Raw genomic sequence first — 11,961 nt, forward strand, 5'->3', positions numbered from 1 at the left:
TCACTATTAGTAACTTGTCGTCACTTTGAAAAAAAAAAAATAATCACTCTAGTCACTTTTTGGGTCGTAATTGAGTTTCGTGGATGAAAAATTTTGCTGCACAATTTTCTTTTTTCACGCGTAGTTCACTGGACGCGCTTTTGTTTGTCAAGTATTACAATAATTTTAGCGAAAAAATCAACTGCGATCGATCACACCGAACATTGTTTTTGTATCGAAATGTTTCGCTCAGAGTTATCGTTCACTTTGTCATTCGTTTGCCAGATATCGCTTAGGCAGTGCTAAATTGTTGCAGTGCGAAAAAAGACGCTAAGAACATAATGAAAAAACCCGTATGCACAGCGACGTAATTGACAACAGCCTTGATTCTGATGATACGGATAACAAAATCGTGCGATATTAAACTTGGACATAATTTTTGACGATATTTTTTTGACCAGACCAAAAGCGCAACTCTTCTCACATAATTTTGAGACGACTTATATCACGATTGAAAATAAAATTTTTTTTTTTCCTTGTTAATTTCAAGATTCGTGGATGGTGAATGCGGTTCGAACAGCGGCGACAGCACGGGGCAGCTTGAATTGAGCGGTGGTGAACAGCCGGAGGAAGCATCGCCAGAATCGATGCACGAAACCAACAACAACAATTTGCTACACGAGAATTTGGAGCGCCGGATACCATAATTGTCATAATCACGAAACAAATACGCATAACTTCAGACTGAAGACACAATTAAATAAATATCATTCATTCGTGTGTCGGTGTGTCCAACGAGAAACTTTATGAAATTTTTCAACCCCCACCCCCCGCCCCTATGATCGTGGAAGAAGGAGGAAGTCCCTATGGACCACAATAGTAATAATGATAATAATTTTTACGTACCCGTAATGCAACGTCGAATGGCACGTTTAATAAACGTGATTATTGTATTATAATTAATAATCGATAATTAATTAATAAGCTATTTCATTTCAAGTCCCTGATCGGCAGACGATAAGAAACAATATTTTTGGGACGGAAGCGCGAAAGTATCATCACATTTAACAACGTTACATATAATATTATTAATAAAAATAATAACAACAACAACAACAACAATAATAACAATGATAATACTACTACTACCACTACCACTACTACTACTACTACTACTACTACTAATAATAATAATAATAATAATAATAATAATAATAATAATATCAAGCATAGTAATGATAACAATAACAATTCTAAGCATATGTGGTGTAATATCTATAATGTTAATAATAATACGATGAACTCAGCAACAAGAAAAATTATTATAAATAATCAGGATACAACTGATGTTGTACGGTACTCGATTGTGTTTAAGGTATATACGTGATTATACCTTATATGACACATAATGTCGTGATGTATTTTTATTTTATTTTTTGGCTTGTTGTGAACTGAAGTAACTGAATATTGCACACGCGTGAAATAATCGTAATATTAATAACACTATTAATTTTTTTATCATATGTGATACGTATGCGTGTATATGATACACAATTACACATATATGTTTAATGCATAATAATAGTGTAACGGGGAGACGAACGTTACTTGCGTAAACACGTACACGGATACGATTTTGAAATTGTTTTTTTTTTTTTTTTTTTTTAAATCTTTCAATTTTTTTGTTTTCATTTCTAATTCATTTTATTGTTGTTATTTTTAACCTTTTACAAGTTTAATCGTGTTATTCTCATTTCTTATTTGATATTATACGAATGAAAAATGTTATATACCTATAAATTTTATATATATATATATTTTATAATATAATATATAATATATATATAATATATATATATGTGACTTCGGCCACCAGGCATGGTGCAGTTTGAAAGAAGAGGTTTGTTTGTATTTTATTTTATTTTTTTTTTTTCTTTCTGTAATTTTGGTTTTGGAAACGGATGATAAACTGTGATATATATAGAACTTTCCTTCATTTTCACTTTGTTCTATATAAGTTTCGTTGAAGCGAAGGAGACGAAAAAAAAGTTGCTAAAATATGTATAAAAATATTTATAAAATTGACGTCATCTTGGTATTATTCGCTAAGTGTTGAGACGGCTAATTACTACGCGCAATTGAACTATATAATTGAACCACTGTGCAGTGCTATGTAATAGAATACAAAGTGTTGAGAAATGGATAAACGATAAAATAAACTTACTCGATATCAGTGATTTACAAACTCTGTAGTTATTGTGAGATAAAAAAAAACTGGGCGCTAAAAAAATCAAGCAAGAGACGCTAACAAGAACGAGATGATATGGAAAAATTTTAAACGGTGGAAAAAAAAAAAACCTATTATCCAGACGAAGACAGCGAAAATTACTTGTCGTACGCATACAAGGATTGATTGCGGTGTTGAATTGCAGTGCGAAGTTGAAAGTTGCGTTGTAAAAATGTCTGATAAAAATTATACATTTACATGTTAACGACGTTGTTGTTTATTTAAAAAAGACATCGGATAATGCGTATGTAAATATATATATATGTATACATGTATGTATATATGTTATATACTTATCTATATGTAAGATATATTAAGTCAGCCGTCCGTCTAAAAGCTCGCATAAAATATATTATGTGTAAAATTTGGATTTATAGTTAAGTAAAGAGCGTGAAAGTAAAACGAGAGAAGATAAGAAAAAAAATAGTACAACTGTAGTGAAATATAGAAAAATTGTTGGAGCAAATACAATGTGTACATAATACACGTATGTATAATAAACACATACATACATAGATGCATACATACGTAGATACCTAAAAGAGTCCATCATACTGACCAACTTACGACAATTAAATACGCGTGGAATATCAATATTTGTATACAACATTATAGGCATATAAATTGTACATGTGACAGAAAATTTGTTTAACGCGAATTCCATATCACACGTATACGCAGAATGATACGAGTTACCATGTATTATTTTTATACTCATGTATATCAATATGATAGGAAGAAAATTATAACGAAGCAAAGAAAGAAATTGAATCGCTCCACGTTCAACATCTTTACACGACAATATTAAAGGATCGAGTTCTTGAACATTCAAATACATTTTTAAAGAGGCTTTGTATGTACGTGTATACAAAGTGGATAGCTAACGGTCGAATGATCTAACGCGCACGCGTTAAAATTCTAGAGCGCAAGCAGTTGTTTCGTCAGGTTGGCCAACCGTCATAAGTTCAGATGAGAGGTCGCCGCGATGTATGTAGCCTCAAAAATGTTGGTAGACCTGACAAAACAACTGCTTTTGTTTCGAGAATTTAAGCGCATGCGCGTTAGATCATTCGATCGTTGGCTATTCACCCTGTATATACACAAAAAAGTGAATAATAAATGAACGAAAAATGTTTCGGAAAGAACGATGGAAAAGAATAATAAATACCACGAGTTTCGCAAAATCCGACTGGATGATAAAATGTTGTTGCCCGCATTTATATTGCACTTTTGTAAATAAATCTGCACGTGTAGTGAGTTTTAATCGACGATATGAAGAATTACGATCGGTGCACGAATTGCCTAATATATTTGTGTACTCGATGATTTCTCGGTAATGCTTGGACCAATTATTTGAATCGACTGATTGGTTATTCAATGACCGCAGTATCTGGTGTATTAATTAGCGTTTATTCCTCAGTCGTCTCATCACGATAAATTCGCGTATATATCTGTAGCGTGTATTACTGATTCTAGACGAGCAGATTATACGAAATAGAGAAAATCTATAAGTTAGTTCAATTTTAACTAGCGTGACTTTATTGCCTTGTATAATGATTTTCCTAATTAATTCGTGTGTACGTGTATATAAAACGAAACGACGTAGTCATCTACAAAATTCATGTATAATCGTTTGCGAATAATATTTACTCTTATCGATCGCCTTTCGACAACTATCGAGCATATATTTACAGATTTACAAATAATTCCCCGTGACCGGTTTACTCGCCAATTTTAGTTTTCTTATTTATTTTTCTCGCTTCTTCATATCGCATTATTTATCGCAGTGGTGTTTTCGAAACGCCATGTACTAAGTATTAAATATCAAAAAAAAAAAAAAAATTATAGCAAAATATATGTACATTTTTTTTTTTTTATCTATTCTTCTTCTTCTTTCTCGTAATCTTCTCGTCGTCGTTGAAAATATTTATGCGAATTGCAGCGAATGAGATATTGTGATTCAGTAAAACATGTAATTGTTTTTCGAATAGTGACTGCTATTTAATACTTAAATTAATTATATATAAATATGAAAATAGTCAGAAAAGTTGTTCAACTTTCTTTTCAACATTTCAATTCCTCGTTAGCTTAATTTGAAATCAATGTTGACACAGTTTTCGAAAACTGATCGTACACATTATTGCATGTATAAGCGTAAATGTGTGCCTGGGCAGAGTGAATTACTGAAACGACTGCGTCGTCCGTCGTCTGTTAAAATTTATTGCGCACGCGCTAAAATCCGGGAGCAACTGTTTGCCAGGGCGGCCAACTGAATTGAGCATAACCGCCACTGACGACTGTCTTAACTTTTGAGGCTACGTATAAATAACGGTTGGTCACCCTGGGAAACATTTGTTCTCGGATTGCGGCGCGTGCGCATCAAGTTCTTAGCAGACGGCGGATGAAGCAGTCATTATTAGAAAATCACTCCGTATATCGGTAACATTCATTTGTCTTCCATGTGTATATTGTATAATACAATATGCAGATAAGTTTCCCGAGTTCAATGTACTTTAAAACCATTCCGAGTATAAATTCCAAATTCTTATATAAACTACTGTAAGAATATTTGTTGTACAACTGCGAAATATTGATAGATAAAACAATTGAAAACAAAATTTGGCGCATCAGTTTGTTACGCAGAGGTCGGGTGACTTTGCGATTAAAAATGAGGGACACAAACAATTCGATTGAAATGTACGAATTCAGTCGAGCGAATGAAAACAAAATAAGAGAATTGTTTCGTCTGATCTGCGAAATCTGCACTTTTATTTGTAAAGCGACATACGCATTGTACATGCTTATACATAATATACATATATACATACATATATATATATATATATATATATATATATATACACATATAAATATGATACTATTATGTATAATACGATAAGTCGATTTTATAGAAATTTTTGTCAAAAACATGAATCTTGATATGGTTTTGAATGATTTTGAGATAAGAGGAACATGAAAAAGTATAAGAGAGTTCTATTCGGCTTGAAAAGGGATTGTGTGCAATTACGCGAAATATTCTATTTCATTATACATGTAATATATTTTATGCAAACGTCTTTTGCGGATGCGATGCTTCTCGTTTTGTTTGTGCGTGTTTTTTTCTTCGTTTTTTATGGAACTAAATCGACAACATTAAATTAAATCTGTATGACATATAAATATATCCAATTTTAATAAACAATATAAACATGTTATAGATATATATATATTTTAAATAAATGAATTTTGTAAGTGACCATATTATACATATAAATATACCTATACGATTAATGTTACATACGCATAATTGTATGCGCTGATAAATAGATAGTTTATCACACGCACACACACACACACACACAATCACACATATTTTTATATAAATATATTTTTTGTTCAATATTATATAAAAACGAAATGATAATATATTTACACACGCTTCTGTTTCAAGAGTGTGCCTCGGCTCAGCATAAGTATTTTTAATCCTCGTTTATACGGTTTGAAGCGAGTATTTAAAGAAAAATAAAAACGAGGTCAAAGTAAAATAGAAACGAAAGGATGAATATAAAAATTCAGAGCCTCTTGATGGCTCACGTTTAGAATTATTCGGGAGAAAAAAATTTCACGCAAATGCAATGTACTTCATATATCCATAAATGCCTAATCCGAAAACCATATTCCTCTTATTATTATAGTTATACATATACATATATAAATAGTAAATACAGTATATATGTATATATTGATAATTACAATTACGTTAGTACAATTCTCTCTCGCGTTTAAATTGAGTAATACATTGTGTATGAAATTTCGGTGCCTGAAAAAAAAAAAAAAAAGTCGAAATTCAATTTCCTCGTTATTATTCTTTTTCGTTTATTTATTTTTTATAATATCGTATTTTTATTTTCTCATCACGCATAAACTGATTATACGCATGAAAATTTGTTTTACGTAAAACATGCATTTACACCCGTGCAATTCGCAAAGAAAGTAACTTGACAGAATTTTACTAGCGTATCATATTCTTCTTTAGTTATATACATACATGCATTGTAATGTACGTGTACCCGGATAATATTATGCAATGTATATATTATGTATATATATATATATAATATCCACTTTCACGTATATGCATATGCATGCGCGTATATGCAAAGAAAATTATTTGTAAAGAAAACTAAAAAATCCGAAGACCTTCGCGATCAGCAGACGCGTTATTGTGTTTTCACAATCTTACTACATACGTTCCATATACTTATTTATCTTACATGCCGCAGTACACGCTAATAAACACGCCACATTCACATACCATTGAAAATAACAAAAAAAAATAAAATAAAAGTAGATGAAAAATAAGAAAAAAATTGACGTAGCGGTATAACGACAAGGAAATGAATAAATATGCTGCTGCCAATTGTGTGTATAATATCGTCGAATAATAATTATTATAATATACCGTACGTCATAACGTAACGCACACACCCACACACACACACACACACACACACACACACACGCACGCATTTATGTATACATATGTTTATATACAAACACAGATACACTAGCGCGACTGTGTAACAAGAGGGATCTTCGGAAAAGCTCACTGATGGTTGTACATATTTGATAATCTGACATTAATTTAGACATAGATATACATATAATAACTTTATTATTTGAATAAAACAAATCTATAATAATGGTTTACTTAAAACCTTACATATATAGGTGTGTGTGTATATATATACATATACATGGGTGTATCCTCCGTCCATTACGAACAGCTGATCTGTCTCCCAGGGAGTCATGAAATTTTCAAATTGAAACAATATTTAAATTCCTTTCAATCATTCCAACTACCCACATTATACAAATATTTTTTTACATATCTTTATACATATTACTATACGTACATATACATATATACGTTGATTATTAATATTTTTCATTGATCGTGATGAGAGCATGGAAAACTATCTTGAATTTTTAACACCCGAAATTACAACATAACGTACAATTTGACGGAAAAAAAAAGTAAATTGGTGATCATAAAATCATTCGACTCAACAAGTTGCAGCGAAATTCATTGACCAACTTATTGTTAGTATGGAAGTTCGATTTATCGGACACCTGTTTAATTGATAACTTTGTTGTAATATACGTGTCTTGGAAATCGTCCAACAATGAGATACGGCTTGGCTGATACGATGACATTCAAACGTGATTCTTGAGAACCGATAACATGTTAATCTCAACGAGTACGGTGTGTAAAAAATATAATATATCATGTCTGGTCTTCCTCTTTACTGTTATTCATTTATTTTTTATTTTTTTCTAAAGTTATTGATTAACAATTATGACCAACGGTGAAAGTTGTCACCGGAAAGAAGGCTCGTCAAATTGTAATATTTTACGCAGATGTATTGCTCGTTTTAAAATCTATGGAAAAAATCCAAGGCTTATATTAATAGTCGGTAATATTGCAGCCTTTTTAGCACCTCCGAATTACGGTACACTTTCGAATCTGCGACTTTTATGAGAAATTCACGAATACGCGGACTATCAAACCTGCTTAATTGCACCGCTTATATCATATACTTTAACGAGCTTTCGACAGACCTGGAGCATAAATTCATGCGCACAATTTACTTACAAAATCTGTCAGCAGGTAATTGCAAACCATCGAGCCGGAATTTTGCTATAACCACGAGCTATTCCAATCTCGATTGATTGGTGTTGAAAGTGTTGACATTCAAACTTCGATGGTAGTTGAATTCGAATTTATCTGAAATCAAAGTCCTGAAACGACTATACAATCACGAGTATATGACGAGTCATATATACAACGATTTGGCTGTACGCATATATTAACTGTGCAATGTTCAACATTCTTGTTCAGAAATTTCTTGGTTCGGAATATTTTTTTTTTCACTACGGCGGAATTTAAATTTTTTACGCAGATTTTAGAGACACATGTAAAAATATGACTTTCTGTTATTGCACGAGTATAGAGATGGAAAAAAAAGTTGTCTTACATAACAGGGTGATCAATGTTTTAAGCGATATCAAAGATTTTGTTTATTTATTATTTTATATATCTTTTAGAGGAATAGCCGCCGGGCGTTTCTTTAGCACGTATTTATATTTGCTGAAAAGAAAAATGAAACTTGAAAAAACGCGCGGTCGCCGTTACTTAAAACGAATGATAAATGGATATATGTATATGTATAGTCAAGTTCGCTTTATATACGCTAAATTGCATAATTACCTTGAGATGCAAGCGAAATGCACTCTCTTATATATAATAACTGATGAATTGTTAGAAATAAGAAGGATATATGATTTCTCTGTTATATAGAAAACTGTATTCAATACAATATAAACACCTAGCCAATTGTGCTATCGAGCCTTAAAAATATATGAGCTGGCCTCTCAATAGGCCCTGTTTGATGTATTCGTTTGTTATATCTTCGACTTCGTTCTCCTCATACCTCCATGCCATTTCAAACAAGGTATTATCGAAAGCGTTGACTAAAGAACATCAAGACAGATACCACTGGCTAAATTTTATGACCAGTTTTCGGCGGGCAAGTGGGCCCAGATAGGCCTTGAAGCGTTGGAGGGTTCTGCTCTATCTCTCTACCTAACAAGTTCGCACCGACATTCGTAGCAGCCAAAGTAGAGCCGGTATGAAAGCTTAAGATTGAGTCGGTACAAAGTGAGTACGTAAGCCTACTTGTCAACTGCATCATAGAAATGTCGAGTAGCTCAATCATACCCGTGAGAAGGAGCATAACCGCGTCCACCGCCAACGATCCCCAACTACGTCCGAGCACCTCCAACCCCTGTCAAACACCGCCGATCACCTTAGTCCTCCTAGTCCACCTGGTCCCCCTCCTCATCATCCTCCGCCCACTCATTATCATCGTTGTCCTCGTCCTCCTCCGATCACCGCCAACCACCTCCAAACACCTCCTACGTTGACTGAAGAACTGACAGAGAGTTGCCCTAATGGGCTGTGGAGTGACAACCGAAGATCGTCGTGGCTTCCGCTCCGTGAGATGTTCCAATAACAAAAATGAGATCTTATTGCAGAACATCAGAGAGTTACCGATTTCGACATGATGCTGGCTGCATTCACCTTCCGAGTAACACAGTCTTCGCAATGGTAAGCCCAGGCCGGCGATACAATAAATTAATAAGAATAAATTACTTCCAAAATAAAGTTTAGGTACCCGAGGAAAGAATGTATACATAGATCATGAATAATAACAGATCAGATGTAATAATGATGCGGAGACCAAAAAGTATATGTATATGTATATGCGGTCCATGTACGACATTAATATACATGATCCATTTACGATTAAAACGTGATGCATACTATAAATTTTATAATTTTCCAGGAGACAAACTAGATTATCTACAATAATACGGCTATAATATGAAAATAGAAGAATTATTCATTTCGAAATGGGATTCTATTCGACACGCGCTCGATGTATTCCATCACATTAATATTCATAATTATTCCAACGACTTTTCATTTTCTCTCTCGATCTTGAATTTTCGGAGGCATAGAATCGAAACGCTGTTTTAGCTAGTCGCAAGTGAAATACTTCACGTTGGGTAGAGAAGGAGATTTGTTTTTCGTAAAGTGTATGGAAAAAAATTCAGAGTAACTGTAATACATCACGGATGCGCTAATTTTGATCGAGACGAAATGGATGCTCCGTATATGAGACAGTATTAAACGCAGTGTCCTGATTTAAAGACCTAATAAGATGATTGTCGGCGATTTTTTTTTTTTTTTTGATAGGGACAGAAAGAACGAAGCTTCTTAAAACTTCGAGTGTATTTCAACACACATTTGAAAGGTACGAGCAAAAATTTTTATCATCCTAATGTCGCAGAACGGCAGCGTTTATTAGCTGACCCGTTAACTAAAGAATATATCTTAAGTCAACGGCTGACCATCGAAGGGCCAAGCCGCTTGAGTCTGAAATCGGCAGGAAAGATAAAGTGCGTATTTCTTGTCTGAAATGTGAAAACTAAAATCATCATACATCATATCATATTATCGTACATCATACATGATACATCATCATACGTCATACATCATGCATAGTATTAAAGTGCGAAACTAAAGTTTGGATGTCGGATGTTTGGCTGTTCGGAAAGTGACGTCACTCAAAATTTTTTTTCTCTTGACATCATCGATCTACAGTATTGAGCTAGCCAAATTCCTCAGTCTGGAAACAACCGCGCCGTAGCGCGGACGGATGAGAATCGCGCTCCGCAAATTTCGTGTACCGGGTTCTCTTCCTCCTGGATCCTGCGTTCCGGGTTCACTTCCTGGAGCAACTCGAATTCCAGGACAAGCGCTCCGTAGTTTCTGCGCTCCAGGTCGGTACCTGGTGAAACTCGACTTCAGGAAGAAGCGCTCCGTAGTTTCTAAGCTCCAGGTCCGCTACCTGATGAAATTAGACTTCCAGGACAAGCGCTCCGTAGTTTCTAAGCTCCAGGTCTGCTACCTGGTAAAATTCGACTTCCAGGACAAGCGCTCCACAGTTTCTGCGGTCAAGTTCCACTACCTGCAGGAACTCGACTTCCAGGACAAGCGCTCCGTGGTTCCTGCGCTCCAGGTCCACTACCTCGTGAAACTCGAGTTCCAGGACAAGCGCTCCGTAGTTATGGCTGTCCAGGTTTTTGAACTGGTGACTTTTGACCAAGCGCTCCGTAGTTTCTACGCTCAAGGTTCACTACCTGGAGAAACTCGACTTCCGGGACAAGCGCTCCATCGTTCCTGCACTCCAGGTCCGCTACCTAGCGAAACTCGACTTCAAGGAGAGGACGAGGAGGACGAGGATTTGTGCTCAATGAGTTAAACATTTTTATATTATTCAATGGCAATTGTAATTATATTTCATCTAAAATTTATCAAACTTGTCCTGTTTACAATAAATTATTTCAATTCATTTTTCGCGCAAGCACAAATTCAGTAGCTATAAATGCGCTGATAAAATTTGTTATATTATTAATTAATTAATTGATTATACCAATCCTTACACAATATTTTTGATGTGTTCTGATACTGAAAATATTTATTGCTATTCCAGGTACAACCCGAGGTGGTTATCGGTGGTTGTTCGAGGTGGTTGGCGATTGTTGGAGGTGGTCGGAGGTGGACGAGGAGGAGGACGAACTGAACTGAGTCTCAAAGCCCTGTTGACATAAAAGCAGCTATTCGATAGAAATTATAGTTTATAGTTTACACAGTCCATTGCATGATATTTCATTATAAATACATATGTTTCAATGTATTTAGGAATAATTTATCAAATATACAGAGGTCATGTGCAAATAATAAATGAATTGATTCGACCGCAGTTTGATGTATTCATTAGAGCTTTAACAATAAATTTAAGCTTTGTTACTTCTTTTATTTTATTATGGATAATCGAAAACATTTCCGACTAATCGTGCTGTGGAAGCATAGGGATTAAACCAAATGTAGCAAAAGATTAGAAACAGTGTATGTAGAGTACGGGTATTTTTCTAATAATGCAAATAGAATAGAATACCACGCCTTGCGAATTGGCTTTCCAGTCAGAGATGAATGATGAATTTTAAGGACTGCATTATCGTTGTTGAATACTCTATGCCTCATGTGGCAAGAAAATCTGTAACGA

General features: G+C 34.3%; 2 protein-coding genes across 4 annotated transcripts in view; both read left to right on the forward strand.

Moving 5' to 3' along the window:
* Nucleotides 1-8,723, forward strand: part of LOC124219841 (protein dimmed) — a 33,750-nt gene extending 25,027 nt beyond the window's left edge. For all 3 annotated transcript variants that reach the window (XM_046628014.1, XM_046628015.2, XM_046628012.2), the window contains exon 5: nt 530-8,723. In XM_046628014.1, coding sequence (XP_046483970.1) covers nt 530-686 — 157 coding nt within the window. In that variant the 3' untranslated portion in view covers nt 687-8,723. The remainder of the gene's footprint in view (nt 1-529) is intronic.
* A 1,828-nt stretch (nt 8,724-10,551) lies between these two features.
* Nucleotides 10,552-11,635, forward strand: LOC138190952 (uncharacterized). Its single transcript, XM_069135932.1, has 3 exons — nt 10,552-11,026; nt 11,087-11,152; nt 11,389-11,635. The coding sequence occupies exons 1-3, from the start codon at nt 10,552-10,554 to the stop codon at nt 11,481-11,483; spliced, it is 636 nt and encodes a 211-aa protein (XP_068992033.1). The 3' UTR covers nt 11,484-11,635.
* The last annotated feature ends 326 nt before the right edge of the window (nt 11,636-11,961 follow it).

The sequence above is a fragment of the Neodiprion pinetum genome, chromosome 5 (assembly GCF_021155775.2).
Source record: "Neodiprion pinetum isolate iyNeoPine1 chromosome 5, iyNeoPine1.2, whole genome shotgun sequence".
Classification (NCBI taxonomy): domain Eukaryota; kingdom Metazoa; phylum Arthropoda; class Insecta; order Hymenoptera; family Diprionidae; genus Neodiprion; species Neodiprion pinetum.

Coding starts and splice junctions, on each gene's coding strand:
- LOC138190952 (XM_069135932.1), top strand. CDS start 10,552: ATGAGAATCGCGCTCCGCAAATTTCGTGTACCGGGTTCTCTTCCTCCT. Junction 11,027..11,086: donor CCGTAGTTTCTACGCTCAAG/GTTCACTACCTG, acceptor CCTGCACTCCAG/GTCCGCTACCTAGCGAAACT. Junction 11,153..11,388: donor CGAGGATTTGTGCTCAATGA/GTTAAACATTTT, acceptor TTGCTATTCCAG/GTACAACCCGAGGTGGTTAT.